This window comes from Manis pentadactyla, chromosome 4, assembly GCF_030020395.1.
Source record: "Manis pentadactyla isolate mManPen7 chromosome 4, mManPen7.hap1, whole genome shotgun sequence".
Lineage (NCBI taxonomy): Eukaryota > Metazoa > Chordata > Mammalia > Pholidota > Manidae > Manis > Manis pentadactyla.
Genome location: NC_080022.1, coordinates 73,031,518 through 73,057,183, shown reverse-complemented (window position 1 = coordinate 73,057,183; position 25,666 = coordinate 73,031,518). Strand labels below are relative to the sequence as shown.

General features: G+C 34.6%; 1 protein-coding gene across 5 annotated transcripts in view; it reads left to right on the top strand.

Moving 5' to 3' along the window:
* The window catches only part of COL24A1 (collagen type XXIV alpha 1 chain), a 377,298-nt gene that overhangs the window by 338,493 nt on the left and 13,139 nt on the right, over positions 1-25,666 (top strand). For all 5 annotated transcript variants that reach the window (XM_036890301.2, XM_057500389.1, XM_057500388.1 and 2 more), the window contains 4 exons: positions 2,758-2,811; positions 10,134-10,169; positions 18,883-18,918; positions 19,017-19,043. In XM_036890301.2, coding sequence (XP_036746196.2) covers positions 2,758-2,811; positions 10,134-10,169; positions 18,883-18,918; positions 19,017-19,043 — 153 coding nt within the window. The remainder of the gene's footprint in view (positions 1-2,757; positions 2,812-10,133; positions 10,170-18,882; positions 18,919-19,016; positions 19,044-25,666) is intronic.

The window sequence follows — 25,666 nt, the reverse complement described above, 5'->3', positions numbered from 1 at the left end:
GATAATGTACTTATTAATGAAACATAAAGCAATTTCATGTCATAAACATTAATATGACCAGACCACTCCCATGCACCACCTGGAGGAGGCTTGCCTGTGACTAGAGCTCCTCAGACCACACTTTGAAAACTATTGCCCAGTAGCTGTGTTTCCCCAGCTCTGGAGTGGGTGTCCGCCGAGAGTGATGAGGAATTGCATTAAGAGTTGCAAAGGTCAGGGTCTGAAGAATGCCAATTAGCTGCTTGGTGCCTGGAATTGGAAACTACAGAGAATAGAAATGGGATAAATAAGCCACCAGCAGTTACTGGGTATTGTTTTGTTTGTTTCATCTTTCTTTTTTGTTTTTTGTTTTGTTTTATTAATCAGTCTCCTAATTGATGAGATGATTTATGAAACCGAAGAGAGAAAAAAAAGCTCTAAAATGTCAAACGATGCCTTAACTGTAGTGGCAGCCGCTCTAACAGCAGCTGCTGAGGCACATGCAGGGAGCAGAGGAAGGAGGAAGAGTGGTTTGCATGCAGGGGAAAGGAGGACTCTTGAAGAACTTTACAGCTGCAAAGCATGGTCTTGTGCAGAATTTTAAATGAAAAGTCAAATTTTTGAAATCCTGCTCCCCTTCCCCGACTCTTACAATAAATTCTTTTCAGTAATACAAAGAGCAATGTTGTCATGGTAAATGTTTGTTTAAAGACCCTTCTCAATTTATTATTCTCATTATTCTCTTTCAGGTGTAATTTGTTATTTTTATGATTTTATGTAAAGTCCAATTCTTGATTATTCACAGGTACATAATATATGGTTAGGCTTTTCTATAATAAATATTGCTTTTTTTAAGTTCTTTCATATATTAAGTTCCCCACTATTTAAATCCATTCATTCTAGTTTTATTAAGTACTCAATTAATTAAGTCCTTTCTTGATATTATCAAAGAGAACCTGGCTGCCTGTCTCGGCATCTGTCCTAAGCAGTCTCACCAAGTGCTGGGTCCCCGTAGGCCATGGTCTGAGCCTATGCTGCTTTGCAGCTACAGAAATTTTAGGAGCTCATCTGTAGTAAAGGTCTGGTGACTGGCTCACAAATACTGATGTATAAGTGCAGATATTCCTTTATTAATTCACTGCAGAGACAAGTAAAATGTCTTGGGTTCATATTTAGAAAAAAAAAAAGAAAAAACAGTATGGAACAGATACTGGTATTCAATTTGTGTCCCTTAATCTCATTTAATCCTCATAAAATTCCTGTGAGAGATGCTATTACCATTTTGCAGGTGAAGAACTTAAGTCTCTGAAAAGTAATTTGCTGAAGACCAAATTTGTAGAGGAGCCAGAATTTGAATGCACATGTGATTGACAAAATTATTTGTTAGAAGGGTGCTTGCTAATTACATAATTAAAATATAAAATATATACTAAGTGGCCTAGTGCATAGTTCTTGCTCAATAATGAGTAAATATTTCATGATTAAATTAATTGATACAGGAAATCTGGATTATTTGTCCACCTTTTCAAAGATGTATTTATGTAGTTAACTGGTATTAACTATTAAACCATAGCATCTCATCCTTTAGACACATTTAGATAAAAACAGACAATTTTTTTGCTCTTTTGGTCTACTTTATTCCAGTCTACTTTTGCCTCCCCATTCTTTTAACAAATCATTATTTCAGAGAGTCAGAACATGGTCAAGTTTATTAGATTAAAACTTTCTTGACTTTTTTTCAGTGATAAAGCAATCTAGAGGATATACTTGATTAGATTAGGGAATCAAGTCTTTCCTGATTTCTTTTGGGTATGGATCTTTGAGAGTTAGGTACCATATTTACAAATCATGTTGACATTAATATTTAAAGGTGATCCTATTACATTTAGAACATAAGTTAATTTCTCTCGCTCTAGGCCTACTTAATAGTAAACCTATCTGTCAATGAGCTGTATGGCATTATAATTATCTCAATTGATAGAATTTTCTGTACCTTGGCAGGAGTTAGATAGAAAGAAAGCCTGTTAGATATTTACATTTATCTGTTCCAGGTTAAGCATGAACCACAAAGACTGAAATTTTCAGCTAGTGGGAGGAGGATTTGAGGTTGAAGGAAAATAATTAAACCAGGTATTTTGTATTAATTAAGAAAAGATAGATTCCTTTTCTGTACTTAGTTTGGAAGGAGTTGACCAGAGACCCAGCTTATTCAAGTTTATTTCCATAATCAAATAACAGCTTATGGTGTCAAAATCACTTTTCACATTTAATTCACCCAATGACCTCTGAAGTAGCTGTTCTTATTTAACAGTTAAAGAAACTGCAGTTTAGTTGGTCACATATGATGCCCTCTGGTTCTCATGTTTTCTCATACTTTCTCTCAACTCTATGTGGTATGTCATTCAAACATTTGCAAGTTCAACATCCATAAGGAAATTTATTCAAAATTTTGTTTATCATTTTATGTAGTCTTTTTTATATAAAGTAATTGCATTTGTTATGTAATGGCACATAAATAAAATGGCATCATTGAAGTTATCACCACAAAAACATTGTTCTGTTGATCTATCAATTTCTTCAAAACTATACAGATAGAATTCTCCTGATAAGAGATAGTAAGAACTCAAATCAAAATTACTGATTTCTGATAATCCTATATGATTTTATAATACAAACTGGAATTAGGTAGACATGGACTGTTTTACCATTGTACCATAAATTTTCTAAAATTTTCTGAATTATACTGTCAGTGAAACTGTTTTTCTTTTACCCCAACAGGGAAGCACTGGACCCTTTGGCAGAGAAGGTATAATAGGCCCAACAGGTAGAACTGTAAGTTTGTCACAATACAGGTCTGTCTTTTCTTTTTCATATTTTATTTCTTCAATCCTATCTCTAGAATAATCTGCAAAGGAGCACCCTTGGTATTTGAGAAGCAAAGGGCAAAAATAAATGTACATTTTTGTCTGGAAGGTGATTGCTGAGAACTTAGAGATCATATGTGTAATGAAGAAGGTGTATATAGTGAGGTAGGCATTTAAAACTGAGGTTGAGAAAGGGAAATAGAACTGGAGTGGGAGAAGAAGAGTTGGGCCTCATGAGCAGAGAAGTGATTGTGAAAGCAGTAAAAAGACTCCATTTTCTGAAGGAGAGAACATAGCAAAACAAGTACAGATAGCCAAGATTTGAGTCTTTGAAAGTTCCTGGTATAAAGAAAAGAAATAGTTGGTAGGAATAGCAGGAAAACCAGAAAATCACCAGGGTTAAAATAGATGAATCAAGAAAGGAATAGTTACGGTGATCGTTCAAAGAATTTGCAGTAGAACATAGAGTACAGATTATAGTAAGGAAGGAAACAGGTAAAAATATTTAATAACTTTTCTCAAATTCTACAGTGACCTTTTGGGGTTGGTATTTTTATTTCCATTTAAGACAGAGGAAACAGAGAGGTTTATAGAGGTTCATCCGGTTACTCAAGGTGATACAGATCATGAATTTCATAGCTGATATTTCTTACTTCAAGATTAGCGCTCTTTCCACCCCATTCAAGCAGTATCTGGAGAGGGCATTCAGACAGTTAGTATATGCCGGTGTCTTAAGAAATTTGGCTGTGAAGTAAAATGGGAATAAGGTAATGGTTGGGAGATGGTCATGGAGAGTTTTACAATACTAACAAATAGTGTAAACATTCAAGAGGAAGAATGCAGTAGGAATGGGCAAATTGTGACTTGGAGATAAAAGATTCATTCCCTACAGGGAATCAATATTTTGAATCATTTCTAAATGTTGTATGTAGAGACAGTTTTAAATTATAAAATGGAATTCTTCAAGTATCAGATACTACTATTCTCTTCAATAAATTTAAAGAGTTCACCAGCAAAGTAGAGATTTTTAATATTAAAAAAATGACACAAATAGCTCAACATTTCTCTAAATTTTCAGCATTTTATCACTCAGAGCTATATAGTCTATGGGAAATTGAAGTAGGAGAATTCTTATATTTCAGTGGGTGGTTCCTCAGCAGGTAAAGAACACATACTGTTCTGATTATAGAATGATTGTGTTCCTCTGTCAAAAATTTGAAATATTAATTGGGAAGAAAAATATGATAAAGAAATGCCTCAATTAAAAAATCTTACTGTGTTTTGTGTTTATATATAGTTCTTAAAGGCCCTTATAATATCAACACGTGTGTCAAATTTTTTCCATATTCTGTTATTTTCATTCTAAGAAAGAACCTCTAAGAAAAGTTCATGATGAAAGAATAAGCATTTGAGAATGGTCAAAACACTGTGGTGGAAAAAGTAATAGTGGGGGATGGAGGACTTGTTTTTCTAAATAAGAAAACGTTACTTCAGAGTCATTGTACATGAAACTATATGGTAAGACAAATAAATAAATAGACCAATGTAACAGGCTAGAGCCCAGAATTAGATCTCAGAATATATAGGAATTTAATTATGACAAAATAGTATGTCAGTTAGGATGGTTTTGGCTGCAAGTAATTGGAACCTTCATTAAATTGGCTTTAACAATAAGGAATTTATACAACATTATGGGAAACCCAGAGGTAGGATGGGTTTCAGATTTGATTAATTTAGGAACTCAATCATGTTATCCACACCAGGTTCTTTCCATAGCTCCAGTCTGTCATCCTGAATGTTAGCTTCATAATTAGGCTTATAGCAAGATGATGACAATTTCTCAGGAATCACATCCAGACATAATTGACCAAAGTGAAAAGCAATCTGTAGCCCTGTCTTAGAAAAACTAAAACTTTTTCCAGAAGTCTTCCATTTCTGTCTTCCTCTTATCTATTGATCAGTCATATACCTATTCTTACACCAGTGACAGGGAAGGGAGATGGGATTACTTTTAGTCCCACTATTGCTGTAATAAACTGTAACCCTATTTCACCCAGTTGTTTAAAATCTCAGATGAATTTTTAAAGACTTTAATGTAAAAAAATAAAAAATAAACAATTAGAATCTTAGAAAAATAACCTAGAAAATTAAATTATAGCTTAAGGTCAGGGAAACCTTTTATGTAAGATAGGAAATCTGAAAACCATAAAAGAAGAAAATATACTTGAATGCTTGAAAATGTTTAAATTTTATATGGAAAACAATTCCATAAGTAAAATGAACATAAGAGGAAAAGTCATTGCCATGCATACAACATGTAATGGGTTATTGTATAAAGGGTTTGTATAAAGGGTTCTTACAAACTGGCATGAAAAAGATAGAAAATAGAAGAACAAATCCAAAAGTTTGATGATTGTTTGAAAAGATGCTTCCTAACTTTTAGTCAAAGAAATGGCAAATTAAGGTAATAATGAGATACTACATCCTCCAGTCTCTCAGAAGGGGACTGAAAGAGAATGGTACTCTTGTTCACCACTAGTAGAAACATGAATTACAACTTTTATGGAAAGATATTTGTTAAAATTTAAGTATATATATATGTCCTTTGACCAAGCAGCTCCACTTTGAGGAATTTATCCCATAGGAAATTCTACAAAGATTTTTTTTCACAGCACTGTTTGTATTGGCAAAAAAGCTTGAAATCACATGAATGCTCATCTGTAGAGGAATGGTTGAGTAAATATTTCATGGAATATTACACAACTATCAAAAATTCATTACGTCTGCTTCAGTTGATTTGCCCTTGTTTCATGACGTATTGTCAAGTGTAAAAAATACGTTACATAGAAGAGAATATGATATCAGTATCATACAGTATGACCAAATGCCCCATACATATGTAAATATATTTGTTGATATTTGATTGAAAAAAGTATGAAGAGATATGTACCATGTCATTTATATTGGTCTGGAGGTAGAGGAAGGTATAAAAATAAGCTCTGTAAAGATAACTTCAAAATTAGTTTTAAAAGTTAATATACTACTAGAAAAATACAACCTTGAAAGGCTGACCCAGAAAGAAACAGAAAATCTGAACAAAACAATTAGCAGCAATGAAATTAAATTGGTAATCAAAAAACTACCTAAGAACAAAATCCCTAAACCAGATGGGGTTCATTGCTGAATTTTATCAAACATATACTGAAGACCTAATACCCATACTCCTTAAAGTTTTCCAAAGAGTAAAAGAAGAGGGAATACTCCCAAACTCATTCTATGAGGCCAGCATTACTCTAATACCAAAACTGGGCAAAGACACCACAAAAAAAGAAAATTACAGACCAATATCCCTGATGAACATAGATGCAAAAATACTCAATAAAATATTAGCAAACCAAATTCAAAAATACATCAAAAAGATCATTCATTATGTTCAAGTAGGATTTATTCCAGGCATGCAAGGATGGTATAACATTCGAAAATCCATCAACATCATCCACCACATCAACAAAAAGAATAACAAAAACCACATGATCATCTCAATAGATGCTGAAAAAGCATTTGACAAAATTCAACATCCATTCATGATAAAAACTCTCAACAAAATGGATATAGACGGCAAGTACCTCAATATAATAAAGGCCTATATGGAAAACCCACAGCCAACATCATACTTAAAAGTGAGAAGCTGAAAGCTTTTCCTTTAAGATCAGGAGCAATACAAGGATGTCCACTCTCCCCACTTTTATTCAGCATAGTTCTGGAGGTCCTAGTCATGACAATCAGACAACACAAAGAAATAAAAGGCACCCACATTGGCAAGGAAGAAGTTAAACTGTCCCTGTTTGCAGATGACATGATATTGCACATAAAAAAAAACCTTAAAGAATCCACTCCAAAACTACTAGATCTAATATCTGAATTCCACAAACTTGCAGGATATAAAATTAATACAAAGAAATCTGTTGCATTCCTATATACTAATGGTGAACTAGCAGAAAGAGAAAACAGGAAAACAATTCCATTCACAACTGCATCAGAAAGAATAAAATACCTATGAATAAACCTAACCAAGAAAGTGAAAGAACTGTACTCTGAAAACTACATGACATTCATGAGAGAAATTAAAAAAGATACAAATAAATGGAAATACATCCCATGCTCATGGATAGTAAGAATTAATATTGTCAAAATGGCCATCCTGCCTAAAGCAATCTACAGATTCAATGTAATCCCTATCAAAATAACAGCATTCTACAATGAACTAGAGCAAACAGTTCTAAATTTCATATGGAATCACAAAAGACCCCAAATAGCCAAAGCAATCCTGAGAAGAAAGAATAAAGCTGGGGGGATTATGCTCCCCAACTTCAATCTCTACTGCAAAGCCAAAGTAATCAAGACAATTTGATACTGGCATAAGAACAGACCCATAGACCAATGGAACAGACTAGAGAGCCCAGATATAAACTCAACCATATATGGTCAATTAATATATGATAAAGGAGCCATGGATTTACAATCGGGAAATGACAGCCTCTTCAACAGTTGGTGTTGGCAAAACTGGACAGCTACATGCAAGAGAATGAAACTGGATTACTGTCTAGCCCCATACACAAAAGCAAACTCAAAATGGATCAAAGATCTGAATATAAGTCATGAAAACACAAAACTCTTAGAAGACAACATAGGCAGAAATCTACTGAATATAAATATGAGCTACTTCTTCCTGAATGCATCTCCTCAACAAGGGAAACAAAAGCAAAAATGAACAGATAGGACTACATCAAACTAAAAAGCTTTTGTATGGCAAAGGACACCATCAACCAAACAAAAAGGTATCCTACAGTTGGGCGAATATATTTGTAAATGACATATCCAACAAGGGGTTAACATCCAAAATATATAAAGAACTCACATGCCTCAACACCCAAAAAGCAAATAACCCAATTAAAAGTTGGGCGGAGGATCTGAACAGACACTTCTCCAAAGAAGAAATTCAGATGGCCAACAGACACATGAGAAGATGCTCCACATCACTAATCATCAGGGAAATGCAAATTAAAACCACAATGAGATATCACCTCACGCCAGTAAGGATGGCCAGCATTGAAAAGACTAAGAACAACAAATTCTGGTGAGGATGTGAAAGAAGGGGAACCCTCCTACACTGCTGGTGGGAATGTAACCTAGTTCAACCATTGTGGAAATCACTATGGAGGTTCCTCGAAAAACAAAAGTAGAAATGCCATTTGACCCAGGAATCCCACTCCTTGGAATTTACCCAAAGAATACAACTTCTCAGATTCAAAAAGACATATGCACCCCTATGTTTATTGCAGCACTTTTTACAATAGCCAAGATATAGAAGCAACCTAAGTGTCCATCAGTAGATGAATGGATAAAGAAGATGTGGTACATATACACAATGGAATATTATTCGGCCATAAGAAAGAAACAAATCCTACCATTTGCAACAACATGGATGGAGCTGGAGTATATTATGCTCAGTGAAACAAGCCAGGCAGAGAAAGACAAGTGCCAAATGATTTCGCTCTTTTGTGGAGTATAACAATGAAGCAAAACTGAAGAAACAAAACAGCAGCAGACTCACAGACACCAAGGAGGGACTAGCTGTTACCAAAGGGGAGGGGTGTGGGTGGGCAGGTTGGGAGGGAGATGGGGATTGAGGGGCATTATGTTTAGTACACATGGTGTGAGGGGGCATGGAGAAAACAGTGTAGCATAGAGAAGGCAAATAGTGAATCTGTGGCATTTTACCACACTGATGGACAGTGACTGCAATGGGGTATGGGTGGGGACTTGATAATATGGATAAATGTAGTAACCACATTGTTTTTTCATGTGAAACCTTCATAAGAGTGTATATCAATAATACCTTAATAAAAAATATATATGTATGTATAAAAAGGTTAATATCCTTGTTTAAAATAAGTTAAAGACAAGATAGAAAGCATTGAAAAGAAACGTATTAACATAAATGGTAAATAGGTAATGAGATAGTACTTTTAGTTGGTATGATTGACAAAGAATGTCAGTATGTGGCACATATCAGAACTATCCCTCCCATCTGTTGCGGGGATGCATGCAATTTCAAACAAAACTTCCTGGAGGACAATTTTTATCAAAAATTTTAAGAGTACAAGGATATTTATTTCAGTATCATCATGACAAAAATTAGAAACAAAATAAAATTCAATAAAAATATTATGTTTATTAAATACTAGGTAAGCACTATATCTAGGGGAATATGGACTGATAGGGGAAAACATTCGTAGTATATTGTAAAGATGTAAGTTCATGCTCTAGAAAAGATGAATAGTATTATCTCATTTTTAAATTAAAAATGCATGTGTAATTTCCACAAGGATAATCACAAAAATGTTAACAGGAATTCTCAAAGCAGTAGGCCCATCCAGCAACAGCAGATTATTCATTCTCTTCAAGTGCACATGGGACCGTTAGCAAAATAGACTTTATTTGGGGTCATAAAACAAATTTTACTAACTTTGAAAGAACTGGTCATATAAGGTATGTTCTTTGGCCATAAGGTAAATAAACTAAAATAGAATAAGCTAGAATGATAATAGGAAAATCTCCAAACACTTGGAAATTAAGCCACATGCTTCTAAATAACTTCTAAATAATCCATGGATCAAAGAAGATTCTCAAGAAGAGTTAGAAAATATTTTGAATGGAATGAAAATGTATACCACATATCAAAATCTGTGTGGCATATCTCAGAAGGAGAGCTAGCAACAGAAGAGGAAGAAGAAACCACACTCTGAAGATTTTGGAAGCAACCTAAGTGTCCATCAGTAGATGAATGGATAAAGAAGATGTGGTACATATACACAATGGAATACTATTCATGCATAAGAAAGAAACAAATCCTACTATTTGCAACAACTTGGATGGAGCTGGAGTATATTATGGCTGCGGGAAACAAATTTTAGAAGAATTTAACCCTCTAACTTCCTTTCTAAATAGTTTTGTATTTGATTATCAGTCAGCTGAATTGAATGAATAAGTAGCTTGTCATCCCTATTGCACTTTATGGTGGAGCTAGGGATAGAAAAACAGGTAGCACAATGAATCAATAGATTGGTTTTGTTTTGCTTTGCTTAACTTAGGGAAAGAAAACTAGCATTTATGTGAATTTATTAAGTTTTGCTAGAAAGAAAAAGGAAAAACATAAATTTCCATGTACAGCCTCAACTACATTTAATAAATACCTATCAGTAACACTAAACTTTTTTTTTCTTTTAGGGACCTAGAGGTGAAAGAGGCTTTAGAGGTGAAACTGTAAGTTTGTGATTAAAGTATCACTTGCCACTAGGCTATAAGCTCTGTGAAAGCAAGGACCTTGTTTAATTCTTGCATTATGCCTCCGATTCTTACAGAATAAAAATAAAATTATATATATAGTTTTCAGGAAGTAGAAGTAATCTATGAGGTTTATGGCTGTAAAACCTGGTAAGCCCTAAACATATTTAAGAACCTGCCTGTCACATTCTTCCCAGATCACTGTGTTAAATGAAATATTTGCCTTCTGAGGACTTAGGAGAGGAGATGCAAGCCTTCTTCAGCAGTACCAGAGCAAGAGCCCTGCCCAGTTACTTTAGGCATATACCCACTAGGTCCACTCAGCACCCAGGAGGGCTGCGCAGCAGAAGCCATCATTCATTGTATATTTCAGCCAGTTGGAAACCATGGGGAGAGGATGGTCAAAAGGTCCACAGCCACTTTCAGGATCTATCTATCAGGACCTATCTTCTCCAAGTACTGTAGCTGAAACATAAACTTCCACTAGGATTAGGAAACTTAAGAATCTGTGACAATGTCATAAACATTTTCATATGGAAAAAAAATGCAGTGGCTCTGATGATTTAGAAATTCAATAGCTTATGTCTGCCTGCAAGTTATGGCTTATACTGGTCCTGTTTCCCACTCTTCTGGGATGTCGATTCTTCCAAGTTAAAGAAGATATTTTGTAAAGGGGCCACTTTCCCGAAAGAGATCCTACTGAGCTTATTAAAGCAGCAGCCATAAACAGAAGGCAGGTGAGGAGTGAAATGAGGGGGATTGAAACCAAATATAGAAGGCATATAAGAATAAACTTAAAGATAGTAATAAAGTCTTGATTACTAGACAGTGAGATTACATAGTGACAGCTAAGATTTTTGCTTTTCATCATAGAGTATGTTTGGGTTCAAAATTATGTAAATTGCAGTTACATCAATTAGTTGAAGAAGAGAAATTATGTGATTTCAGATAGCCTAGTAATTTCAAAGGGCACTAAAATAGATGCGTTTAATTTGCAGAAATATGGCCCTCATATTTTCTCAGTAGACTTACTGTAGCAGAAAGCAAAGGTGTATTTATGATGTGAAACCATATCCCCCAAGAAGAGTGGAAAAAGAAAGGAAATGTAGGGAGGCTCGAAATTCGCCCATTTTCCAGACCTGTCTGTCTCCACCTGCCTCCCTGACCTATCTTCTCCAAGTACAGTAGCTGGAACATAAGCTTCCATCAGGATTAGGAAACCTTAAGTATCTGTGACAATGTCATAAACATTTCATATGAAAAAAAATACTGAAGTGGCTCTGATGACTTAGAAATTCAATGGCTTATGCTTGCCTGCAAGTTTAGGTTGCACTGATAGAAATATGGCATCCAGAAAAGGAGAACATGGGCAAAATTAAAGTACATTCAGAGGAGGGCTCTCTCAGATTGGTGATGTATCTGGGAGCTTTGTCCTGGAAAAAACAATTAAAATATCTAAGATGTTTAGTCCTTGTCAGACTCTGCAGCCTGATCATCTTCTCTTTGCTCTCTCTTTACTTGCTGGGTTTTGCACATGCTTTTTCTTGCCCATACTCTTTATCCTGGTAGTTCCTACTCATCTTGAGGTTAAAAAATTAAAGATAATTTGCTTACGGCAGACTTGCTGATGTTTTATCTTCACCCAGCTGCCACCTGTGGACATAATGCCTAATACTGAGGACCAAGTACAATGCCTGGCAACTCTTCCTCAGTCATTGCTTAAGTGTCCCTTTATCAGAGGCTTTTTCTGACATTCCATCAAAATAGCAACACCTCCATCTTCCTGAGATTCCCTATATTTCCTTAATGGGTTTCCCTAGAACCTGACATACTACGTATTTATTTGCTTTTTTGTATTTTGTATTTCCCCTCTCTAGAATATAGATGCTGTGCCACAGATACTTTATCTGTTATTTACTGCTGCGTCCCCAGCGCCTAAGACAGTGCCTGTCTTCTGGCTGGTGCTCAATAAATACTTAATACCTTATTAGTGAGTGAATTAGAGAAGTTTAGGGTTGTTGGGACATGATAGTTACCTTTAAACATTTAAAAGTCAAGGAGAATATATATAATATGAGTAACTCTAGGGGATAATATTAAAATGATTTATTTCTTGAATGTTCAGTTTCTGGGCTGAGCTTCCTGAGAGATGGTGAGTTTCACGAGGGTTGAAGTGTGTTTGATACTGTGTGATTCCCAATTTATGAAAGCACCTAACACACGATTAGCTTGGAATATAGACTGATTGACTAAATGAATGGAATGCTGCGACCAATTTCAGCTAAATATAATAATGAATTGTCTAATATAATAACAAACTGCTTTTAAAACAAAATAGGTTTTGTGAGATAATGAGTGGCTGTCACTGAAAGCCTAATGACTGTCTCTTTGAGTTACTGGACTGGGATTCTTGCACTGCATAGGGAATTAGGATATTAGAATATATTCCTTTGAAGCCCTTTCCAGCCCTAAGAGTCTATGATTACACATAAACAAACAAACCCCTCATAAAAGAACCAACAAAGGCAGAGAACCTAAGGAAGAGTTCTTTAAAAGTTTGTCCTTGTCAGCCTCCCATTCTGAATCCATCCACCCCGACATTTTTCATCACCAACACCCTTGTCCAAATCACACTGATGGCCTCCTGACTTCTTGCTACTCCTTCCACTTCTCCCCACTGCAGTCCATCCTCTGGAGTGATACCATTAAACCATAATGAGATTGTCTCACTCCCTCTTACCTAGGGAAGTCTTTCACCTGCTCTTCAAATGACTGGTTCTTATCTCATTATTCAGGTCTCTGCTCAGATATCATCTTAGAAAAGACATCCATACCACTCTGTCTTGTTATTCCTGCTCATTCTCTTTTACAATATCCTGTTCTGTTTTCTTTTACAGCAGTTTACACTATTTGAAATTATTCGTTTCTGCCTTTTTCTCTAGACCATAAACTTGAGGGCAGGGAACTTTGTCTGATACACTGGTTATCAGTGTCTGGGACAGAACCTGCCATGGAGTAGGCAATTTTGATAAATGAATTCCTAAATAGAGGAATACTTACCCTAAAACTGAAAAGTTAGCAACTGTTTTCCAATTCTAGATGGCAAAGTAGCATTTCTTGAACGTACTTATTAGTCTTTTGCTGTGTGGGTTACAATAGTTCTCTTTATAATAGGATGCAAACTCCCAGTACCCAGAGAGTACATAGTGGCATTTTGTATAGGCAATAAAATTAACTGTTGAATAAAAAGGATTAGCTAGCACATTAGAATTATGAGTTTATTCTGTTTTATTGTTGAATAATTGGTACTAAAATATCTTTTCATCATCTTTTTTCCTTTGACTCCATTATGGTTTAAGGAGCTTTATAAAAGTAATCTTTAAATTCCTAGAGATCATCTACAGTTAACTTAATCCATAAAATGTGCAGTTAGACCATCGTCTGCTTTCATCCTATGGAAAAGTTAAGTAAAATTTCTTACATTCTCATTAGGACTTTTTCAGTACATTGTACGGGTTTGTTTTCTTTAAGGGAATGGTTTAAATAATTCACTGGCTAAAGACTACTAGCTGCTATGTTTCAGAATGTAATATTGTCAAAGGGGTCACCCTCAAATAATACTAATACATTGGGGCATTTTTGGAATGAATTTTATTAGTCAATATCTATCATATTGAGACAAATATGACATTCCACTCTTTGTACAAAGATTCAGAATCACAACAATCTATCATACTGGCTTATAAATCTTACTTAAAATTTTTCCGTGTAGCTGGCATAAGAATTCATTAGTGATTCTGTGCTTACCAAATTTTGTACAAAAACCAAATCATGATTCAGTGCCTTAGAAAAAGAAAGTTACAGCTTATTACACAACATGTGACAAGTATCTCTATTAGCATAAATTTGGGTTGCTTGGAAACTTCATATCTTCTACAATTTAACACTGTAAATTCTACTGATCCCAAATAGGCCCACTTCAACAATGACAGAGTTGTTTCTATATTGCCAAATAAAAAAGAGTTTCTTTCCTTTCTATTCTATACTTGGTCCATGTCTGCCTACCTATAGACTATTTTAAAAATAATTCCCTGGATTCATATATATATATGAGTATGTGTGTGTATATATATATACAGACATGTATACATATACAGATAGGTAGATATAGATATATATAATTCTAAAATTAGAGTTGTATGACATCCTGAGAAAATTCCCTGGTAGATAGAATATAGAATTCCCTCCTCTCCCCCTACTTCAAAATTCTCATATTAATGGCAAATTAATCTTGAAAGGTTACAAAAATCTTCTAGTTTCCATGGGATCCCAAACACTTGTAGAATATGATTAATTTCTCCAGAAGTAATACAAAAAGGATTGTTGGAAATAATGAGATGCATTTAATAAAAAGTAAAATTTTAACTCATAGCAGAAATAATATCCTAGTGTCAATCATCTGAAAAGGATTTTGACAAGATAACACAACTTGAAACATATAACTCAAAGCCACAGAAGTAGAAAAAAATAGAGTGAACAATGCCACATGAATTTTTAGATTAGCTGCTTCATTTTTTTTATGAAAGTATAGTTGATGGTACAATATTGTATTACCTCCAGGTGTACAACATGGTGATTCAACAATTATATACATTACCCAGTGCTCACTACAATAAATGTACCATCCATCACCATACAAAATTATTACAATGTTATTGACTACACTCCCAATGTCATACTTTCATTTGCAAGACTTATTTTATCATTTTAAGTTTGTACCTCTTTATCCTCTTCACCTATTTCACTCATACCCCCAACCCTTCCACTATGGCAACCATTTTTATAACATGTTATCTAATGAAATTAATGAAATGTTGAAGAATCACATCAACATTTTCTCAAATATTACCTCTAAGTTAATATGTATTCACAATTCTTGATTAACGTAATTATCTCTTGCTTCCAATTTGAAAGCAATGGGGATGGTCTAACCATTATAAGGAAAAACTAAATTATGGAAAAATATATCCTAAATATTAACAAATTAAGAACTTAAAGCATGTATGTATATGATTCTTTCTAAAATTCAAATATAGTATAATTTCATTCAAATGAAAAATTATCAAACTTTTAAAATTCAAGTACTCATTCCCCTTACATTCATATAAACTTTCAAATTCCCAACTTGTATGCATGTGTTTACCTTCTTTCTCCAAATACAAAATATGAGGAAGAATATTGATAAATGGCTTGAAAACTAAAGTTCTAAACTGAATCTTGGAGACTTTTCTTCACTAGACAGTTACAGTTATGTTACAGTTGAGATCTCTAAGATCAATATGTACAGCAACTCATTCAATGCCATATAGCTAATTACATACAGAGGTAGGAGCAGAGCACATGGCTCCCGATCCCCATGCCATTGCGTTTTTTTTATTAATCATAGTACCTCTCAGAAAATAAGGGTTAAGAGCAACTTGGGTAAGGAAGATGCTATATGCATACTCCTCATCTACATTAAGAGTTGCCCAGCCACCCACATGACAGATTCCACATGAACAGATTTCTGATTTGTAGTTTTCCTCTTTGCCTTATAATTCACTGGTTCCATCGTATTTGCATTACTGTCTAATGAAACATTTAATATCACTAAATTCCCAATTAGACCCCCAAAACCACTGGTTCCCAACCAGGAGCCATTTTGCTCCCCTCTTCCAGAAGACATTTGGCAATATGTGGAGATATTTTTGTTTGTCACAACTGGGGAAAAGAAAAAGCTGCTAGTCACATCTACTGGGTAGAGACCAGGGATGTGGCTGAATGACTGTGCAAGTTTCTCAGTTTATTAATGGGAAAAGGGAAATTCTTGGTACCTAAGCAAGAGTAAAGATTATGTAAATGCAATCTTGATTTAGTTTCATAAAGGCAAAATCTAGCACGCATAAGTTCAAGGACATGCATTTATCAGTATTTTTATAAAGTCTAATGAAAAACATATGTTACTTTTGGAGGTATTATATATAAATTCTGGGATTAAATGGAGAGAGAGTCTATTTTCAAATATGGTGCATTCACTATAGCTAAATAACCACCATAATCATTTACATTAATTTGGTTTCCCTTTAGGAAATTAACATAGACAATCACAGTTTTATTATAAACTGCTTTAGATACTTTTTCATATACTCTCTAGAGACAATGAATCACTTTTCCTTAGTGGTGGGCTAGCTAGAGGAAGAAAAAGAACTTTTATTATACACATTTTTTATTGGAATAATATTTTGTTTTACTCAGCTAGTTGCCTTCTTCTATTCAGTTGTTTCAGTGGGGTTGTCCTGCACTGTCTGGTTTGAAGTATTTCATTGGATCATATTTGTGATCTGACTTGTTTCTAACAAGCTGAAATTAACTCAATAAAATCGGCAGTAGAAATAGTTTTTTCTTCCTATGATAAATTCCTCTTTCAAATTAAAGATAAGATATATTTTATACTGAACTATCAGTGAAATATTGCAAATGTCAGAAAGATGCTAAGTGGGGTGAAATGTTAAATGTTTATTTAAACAATGTTGATCCAGAATGGAGAAAATTAGCCAAATTCTCTCTGAGCCTCTATTTATTTAAAAGGCTATCTCCAACATGACATTTCTGTAATTTATCATGCAGTTTCTGAGGTACAGTTTTGTACATTCTCTGCTTTAAATTGTAATCATAAATCATGCAGACTAAGAAATGTCCAACAGGCACAGTATTGGAGTATTCTACATTTTTAAAGTTACTATGTGTTGTTTTTTCTAGGTTTCACAGTATATTTATAGCCTTTGGCAATAAAAAAATACTTAATACAAGTCAAGCGTAGCATCAATGGTATTCAAAACTCAGCTAAAGATAAATTGCGCTTTGCCATCTTTCAGCTATAATCTGAATTTGACTCAGTATAGTCTTAACATTCAATTGGCAATCAAAGTAAGTTAAATTTTAAGCAGACATTCTTAACAATGATTACTATTGTTTCATTTTGAAAAATGTCAACATAACTTTTTACATTTTTCTAAACATTTTAACTGTTCTAATTTCTAAATTAATGCTAGTCAATTTTAATATTATTCGCTCAACAATTTTTGAACACCTACTGTGTATTAGTCACGATTCTTGCTTCAGAGAATGAAAAGGTGATTAAGATACTTTGAAGGGTACCTTGGGACTTGCCAATGTGAATGCACAAGTGGTTAGTTAAGTAGGAGGGAGATAGCATGGTGATAAGCAAAGTGGATATTGAGTTTTAAAGGAATAGTGGAGGAGCAATGGGAGTTAAACAAATAGAAAAGGTAAGAAGATGCTTTGCTGGTCAAGAAAATAATGCATGCAAGAAAATGTATGTGTGAAAGAACTTGGAAGATTTAGAAATCTACAAGTAGTTGGTTATAGATGTAATGTAATATGTGTTGGGGGGAGAGTAAAAATGAGGCTCAGACCTTGAAGAGGAGGCAGGAGTGCACATTGATTTAAGAACATATTCTTTTGTGTCCAGTTTACTTGGATTTTAATCCTAGCCCTGTTCTTTATTCACCAGCTGCTTAACCATTCCATTTACTTAAGAGTTAAATGGAAATAAAGCATACGACTTGGCAAACAGTGTGTTCTAGCACACAACTTGGCTTGTGGAGTTCTCAATAAATGGTAGCTGTCACTGATAGGTAGTTTATACTTTATCCTTTAAGCAATAAAGAGCCATTTAATGATTTTAACTATGATGTACTTAGATTTCCATTTTATAAGTAGAATGTAGTTAGCATAGTAGAAGGAATAAAGTCAGGAAGTCAAATTAGAAATCCAAGCAAACTGTGATGTCTTAGTCAGCTGAGGCTGCTATAACAGACTGCCATAGACTGGGGTGCCTTGAACAACAAATATTTATTTTTCACAGTTCTGGAGTCTGGAAATTCCAAGATTAAGATGCTGGCAGATCCCATAACTAGTGAGGGTCTTCTTCCCGAATTTTAGACAGCCTCCTTCTTGCTCTATCCCCACATATGGTGAAAGAGAGATTATCTCTGTCATGTCTCTTCTTAAAAATACACTGCACTTTTTGAAAGAGCTCCATGTGGTCTAATTATCTTCCAAAGACCCACCTCCAAATATCATCACATTGGCTATTAGGGCTTCAGTATATGAATTTTGTGGGTGATACATTCAGTCAAGAGCTTATGGTTAGCACTAAACTGAGACTGTTGCTGTGAACATGGAGAAGTAGTATTTTGAAAAGATTTGGAGGTGAAATCAACAGTAGTGTGTAACCAAATTATAGGTGGATGTTGAAAGAAAAGGAAGTATCTAAGAATACTGAAGTTTCCATCTTTGACCATTAGGTTGATGGTAGGTAGAAAACAGGAAAAACATACTTAGGTAGTGTTAACATTTTTAAGTATTATATTTATAGTAGTTTATTAAAATGAGTGAGTTTAGCTTCCAGTAATATCAGTAAAACACGAAAGTAAATATCTGGCTTCTTTATGAATGTAGGTGATAGCTAACTGCAAAGGACATATAACTTCAAAATACCAAAACAACTTTGAATCATGACTTGCCTCACACGAAAAAGCAATGATAGGGGTTGAATCTTAGCTGTCTTGTTTATACCAAACCAAAAGTATAATGTATACATATCATGCTTTGTCTGCATTTCTTCTAGGGTCCACAAGGACCAAGAGGGCAACCAGGGCCTCCAGTGAGTTTATTTACATTTATATCTTTTTACTGTTGATGCCAAAATATTTGTGTAGTTTGAGATATCTACTAAATAAATACTTTAAAATTTTTTTATAGGGTCCACCTGGAGCACCGGGTCCAAGAGTAAGTTTCTTGGCTTTGTTTTTCTTTGTATGTCATATTAACTTTTTACGCCTCTTCTATTAACTCTGTTCTTCTATTAACTTCTATTAACTCTTCTTACCTACCTCTGTTCATTTTGCTAATCTGATGTGTAGCCTTCCCAACTATAATAACTTGAAACCCAAGCCTCAGACTTCTTGTCTGTAAAATGGGGATGGCACCTCTAACTTTTGTGGGTGGACTTTAATTTTAAGTAAAAAGTGAAGCACTCAGCACATTGCCTGACATAAGTGCACAAAAAATACTAACACCTACTTCTGAGTTCCAGGTTGCCTTTTAAAATGTTCCTTTTTTTTGCCAACCAGTTATCCACTTCTTAGGCTTTACATGAATCCTCAGTTGCTGACTGCAGAAGCCCTCAGACTTCTCATGGATTTGCTTGTTACATATTACATCCCCCAAGTTGCGGCTTTTATCTTTGAGGCAATGCTTCTGTTGCCTAATTATCAGCTATAATCGCTGATATAGTTGATAATACAAAGCATAAGTATTGAGTACCTATAGCGCATCAAGCACCATTCCTTTCTCATTTAATCCTCCTAACATTTCCTCAAAGTGTATAGTCTTATCCACATTTTTCTCAGAGCAAAAGGCTCTCATGCATCCTACTTCATTTTGGAATGAATGTTCCAAGCTTGGTTTTCGTTATGCTTTGTATCCTCTCTCATTCTCAGTAATCTCTTTGTCTTCCTGCTTCCTTCAAGAGGTCTCCTCCCATTCCCAGCCTCACCTGCACCCCACTCCTACAATATCCTGGTCAAATGCCATGGTCCTTGATCAGATTTCCTGCCTAAAGGATACACTGTCCCAAACAATAGTGTCCCATGCCTTCCAAGGCTTACTTGTTTCCACATGCTGCTCTGGTTTAATTTGGATCTCTTATGGTTCTAGTTGTTGAATAACTGTGGTCTACTCACAGCAGGCTAGGAACTCTTCATTCTCTTCAGCTTTTCATCAGGGCAAGAAATAACTTTCAAGCGAAGTGCCACAAGGAAGATTGTCTTCTTGGAAACAGAAGATCCATTTCTCTTCGATCTTTTAAAAATTACTACTCCTTTCTGACCATCTGATTGATGGGGATTGAAACCTTCCTTGGTGTGAAGATCAATGAGAATGTCTTTCTTTAAATCTTCAAATTACTTTCCATTTCTCTGTTCTTTCTTTCCCCCTAGATCTCCACAATGCATGGGTTACAAATAACCTCATCAGTTGCCTTCCCATGAAAGACTTTGATATATCATAGCTGCCTCCCCATGAAAGAACAAGTTCTAAAAGATCATACACTGGCAAATTAGAGATGTGTAGAGAAAATTTTGACATTGAAGTGCCGTACTTTGGGACACCATATCCATCTCAAATGGAAAATGTTTTCATGTTTTCATATATAGCCATGAAATAGGATGTGTGAGGTTTCTGCTCTGAGAAAAATGTGGATAAGAATATACCCTTTGAGGAAATGTTAGGAGGATTAGTTTGACACACTGTAGTTGCTCAATAAATGTTAGTTTCTTTGGTTCTTTTCTTCCTTTTTTTCCTTTCTGTCTTCTTTCTTCTTGGCCAATATGAAAAACTAGTATAGGTTTTCTTAAAAATAGTATAGGTTTCCTTATACTATCTTTTTAGGAGTTGCCAAGCCCACTGTAGGAGAGAGGTAGCATAGCCTTGAGAATACTACTCCCAGAGCAGAAGTTTAAATGTCAGTGAGAAAATAACTGCATATTCCTGGTAAAATCAAACTATGATCATATCTTCTGTGAAACTCCTCTTAATTCCTTCCTTTCATCTCACTGCAAAATAAAACTGATCATTCCTTCTTCATATACTCATTTATTTTCATGCCAGTCTTCCTGTTTAGACTGCCAAATCTCTGAAAGTATGGACAATTTTTTAAATTTCATTTCCTTTCAAGCCTTAGTAAGTGTTGGCTGAATGGACAAATGAATAAGTACTAAAAGCAAGTTTCATCTCATAGAGAATTTCAGTGGGAATACTTCAGGAAAGAAGACTTCACTTGGAGGGAAACAATGTCTAGAATGGAATAGAATCATAGAATTAGAAGCAGAAAAGTCCTCTTAGTAATTATTTAGCAATTATTTCATGCTATGTTGTGACTCATTGGTCAGTGGATCCCAAGACCAGTTTACTGAGTCTCATTTAGCATTGTTTTGAAATGAAATTATATGAGATAGAATAGAAAAAAATAATGGGGAGTGACTGCTTAATGGGTATATGAGCTTTCTTTCAGAGGTGACGAAAATGTCCTAAAATTAAATAGTGGTGATGATTGCACAATGTGGTGAATCTACTAAAAGCAACTAAATCATATACTTTAAAATAGTTAATATGGTGAATTTTATGTTATGTAAATTTTACCCCACTAAGAAAAAGCAAAAGAAAAAATTGGTTTATCACCACAATTAAGAAAAAGTATGGTTTTTTAAGTTTTCAATTAAATATATGTATGTTTGTGTGGACCTTGTCATGATGTAAAAATGTATTTCTTAACTGTGGGTCAAGATCAGAAAAATTTGAACCTCTAATCCTGTCCAACACCCTCTTTCTAAGACCTGTGGAAGTGAAGTAACTTGCCCAAGTTCCTAAAGTAGAATAGCTAAAAGGGAATGTTTCAGGAAGAGGAATATATATTGATGGTGTTTTTGAATGTGAGGATATTATCAGAGTGATGGCCAGGCCACAGTGCACATGGTAAGATACTTAGAAACTCACAAAGAAACCTACAGCATGATGTCCAAGTTAACCAGAAATGATTGTGGGGTAAAGGGAAGAACAAAACAGGTATGTGTGTCTCTGTGTGGAATGAGGGGTGGAGACAATTGTCATTAAAAAATCACTAAATGAGATAAGAAATGTTCAACTGATTTGTTCCAAATAATGGTTAACTGTAAAACCTGGATTGGTAAGTGTAGAGGTTGCAGCTGCTGGTATAGTCCTGTTTCCCTAGAACAAGCAATTACTTCCACCATGGAGAGGGCATGACCTGAAATCAGTTCCTATCCCATCAATGTTTTCACTATCCAGTGATCTTAAGACTTCAGATGACTCAAAATACTGGAGTGCCCAGACTGCCTCTACATTGCATTCAAATACATCCAGAGAGGATTGCAAAGATCACATTCCCCCGAGGTATAATTAATACTGATTTCCTTCATTAGTCCCAACAATCTGGTTACTTCTTATTCACCGTATTTTACTTCATGTGCACATTCTTACAAACATTAAGTGATTGTATGAGAATCTGTTCTGTTTGCCTTGAGTATATGGAGGAAGTTATTTCTTTTAGATTCCCTTAATGCACCTAATGAGAGTTTTACACTCACATAAGGGCACTTAGGTGTTGCTGAATGACTTCCTAGGCAAATTCTTTTACTACAGTCTCTTTGGGCCTGTCCTTCCTAAAATCTATCCTTGGGGAAAAAATTTAATATCTTCAATAAATTAAATGCCTATTATGCACCAGCTGTGAGCTGGGCTTTAGAAATTATAGAACTATGGATATTGCCAAGAAAATTTATGAGTGGCCAAGTGTTATGACATTTCTTTTCTTGCTAATTCCTGTTGGAAAAAATAGCTTTGTTCATTGAGGTGATATTTACACTAATACTGGCTCAAATTGCTTGGTACCTTAGCATGAATCAAGTACCAAACTCTGCACTATTAATCTACTTAAAGTCATTGTGTTCTTCTCTGCCACACCCTCACAGAAAATAAAATCATTTCACTTAAGAATATCCTGCAACTTGTTTGTCTAGTCCTCTGTTGATGGGCATTTAAGTTCTTTCCTATCTTTTTCTAATACAACAATACAAATCATTTTGTACATATACATATCATTTTGCAGAATATCTATAAGACTATTCCCAGAAGTGGGATGGTTAAGTATAAAAGATAATGGGCATATTTATTTATTTATTATCTTGAATTGTGGTAAAATATACATAAGAGTTATCATTTTAACCATTTTCAAGTGTATAGTTCAGTGGCACAAAGTACATTCACATTGTTATGCATCCATCACCACCAGCCATCCCCAGAACTTTTTTGATATTCCACACCTGAAACTCCATATCCACTAAACAATAATTCTTCATTCCTAACTTTCTCAAGCTTCTGGGACCAACCATTCTACTTCCTACTTTTATTAGTCTGACTACCACAGGTATATCATATAAGTGGAGTCATACTGTAGTTATTATATTTTGACTGACTTGTTTCACTTAGCATAATGTCTTCAAGGTTCATGCATGATATGACATGCCAGAATTTCCTTCTTTTTTAAGGCTGAATAATATTCCATTAAATGTGTATAACACATTTGATTTAGCTAGGTAGACACTTGGGTTGCTTCTACCTTTTGGTTATTGTGAATAAGACTGCTGTGAACATAGGTGTATAAATACCTGTTTTAGTTCTTGCATTCAGTTCATTTTGGTGAATACCTAGAAGTGGAATTGCTGAATGATATGGCAATTCTGTTTAACTTTTTAAAGACCTGCTATACTGTTTTCCATAGCAGCTGTACCATTTCACATTCCCACTAACCCTGCACAGAGTTTCAGTTCTCTACATCCTCACCAGCAGTTGTTATATTCTTTTTTTAATCACAGCCATCCTAATGGGTATCAAATGATATATAATTGTGCCTTTGATTTATAGTTCCCTAATGATTAGTGCTGTTGAGCATCTTTTCATGTGCCTATCACCTTATATATCTTCTTTGGAAAAAATGCCTGTTTAAGTCCTTTGCCCTCTTTTGAATTCGGTTGCTTATTTGTTGTTCAGTTGTAGGGGTTCTTTATATATTCCAGGTATTAATCCCTTATCAGATATATTATTTGCAAATATTTTCTCCTATTCCATGGGTTGCCTTTTCACTGTGTTGATAGTATCCTTGGCACAGAAATGTTTAATTTTGATAAAGTTCAATTTACCCTTTTCTTTAATTGCCTTGTTTTTAGTTTCACATCCAAGAAATCATTGTCAAATCCAATGACATTTTTCTGTTTTCTTCTAGTTTTATAGATTTAGCTGTTAGGTTTAAGTCTATGATCCATTTTGAGTTAATTTTTGTATATGATGTAAAGTAAGTGCCTAACTTCATTATTTTGTATGTGGATATCAAATTTTCCCAGCACAATATGTTGAAAAGACTGTTCTTTCTCGATTCAATGGTGAACCCCTTGTCAAAATCATTTGACCATATAGGTGAGGATTTACTTCTGGGCTCTATTCTGTTCCATTGGTCTATATGTCTGTCTTTATGACAGTACCACACTGTTTTGATTCCTGTATCTTTATAGTAAGTTTTGAAATTGAAGTGTGAGACCTACAATTTTGGTGCTTTTTCAAGGTAGTTTTAGCTATTTGGGATCTATTCTCTCTTTTATAATTACTTGTAAAGTTACCTTTACTAGTGCTCTCTATTTTTCCATGTGTATTCAAGTTTCTGCCTTGTTTTTTTTAATTGTGACTTGAAGGACTCCCTTTTTCACTTTTCTAGGGAAGATTTGCTAGTAATGAATTATTTTAGTTTTTGTTTACCTGGAAATGTCTTACTTTTTCCTTCCTTTTTGAAGAATGGCTTAATTTGACATAGAACTCTTGGTTGCCAGACTATCTTTCAGCATTCTGAATATGTCATACCACTGCCTTCTTGTCTTGATGGTTTTGATGAAAAAATTGCCATTAATCTTATTGAGGATCTTTAGGGAATGACAAGTGTCTTCTCTTTTTGCTCTCAAGAGTCCGTTTGTCTATAGTTTGCAGTAGTTTGTGATGTGTCTGGGGAGTTCATTGAGCTTCATAGATGTGTAGATTAATGTTTTTCATCAAATTTAGGAAATTTTCAGTCATTCTTTTTTATAACTGAGGCAACACTTCATATATGACATTATATTAGTTACAGGTATTGAATAAATGATTCAATATTTGTATATTTCACAAAATGATCAGAACAATGTCTAGTTGAAATCCATCACCACATATAGTTAATTTCTGTGAATTCTATAAGGTAGTAGTCCAGTTTCATTCTTTTGCACAAATGCCCAGTTCTCCCAATACCATTTACTGAAGAGACTGTCTTTTCCACATTATATATTCTTGGCTCCTTTGTCATGAATATATGCATAGGTTTGTTTTTGTGCTATTTTTGTTCCATTGGTCTATGTGTCTGTTTTTATGCCAATACTTACTATTTTGGTTATTATAGTTTTTAATATAGTTTTAAATCAGGGAGTATTAACGCCTCTAGTTTTGTTCTTTCTCAAGATTGCTTTGGTTATTTGGGGTCTTTTGTGTTCCATACAAATTTTAAGATTGTCTGTTCTGTTTCTGTGAGAAATGCCATTGGTATTTTGACAGAGATTGCACTGAATCTGTGGACTGCTGTGGGTTAACAATAACAATCCATGAGTATGGAAGACCTTCGCATTTATTTGTGTCCTGTTCGATTTCCTGTGTCGATGTCTTACAGATATTATCTCTTAAAATCTTCTTTCTGCCCCTTTTTCTCTCTCTACCCCTTCTGAGACTCCCATTATGCATATGTTGGTATTCTGGTTGGTGTC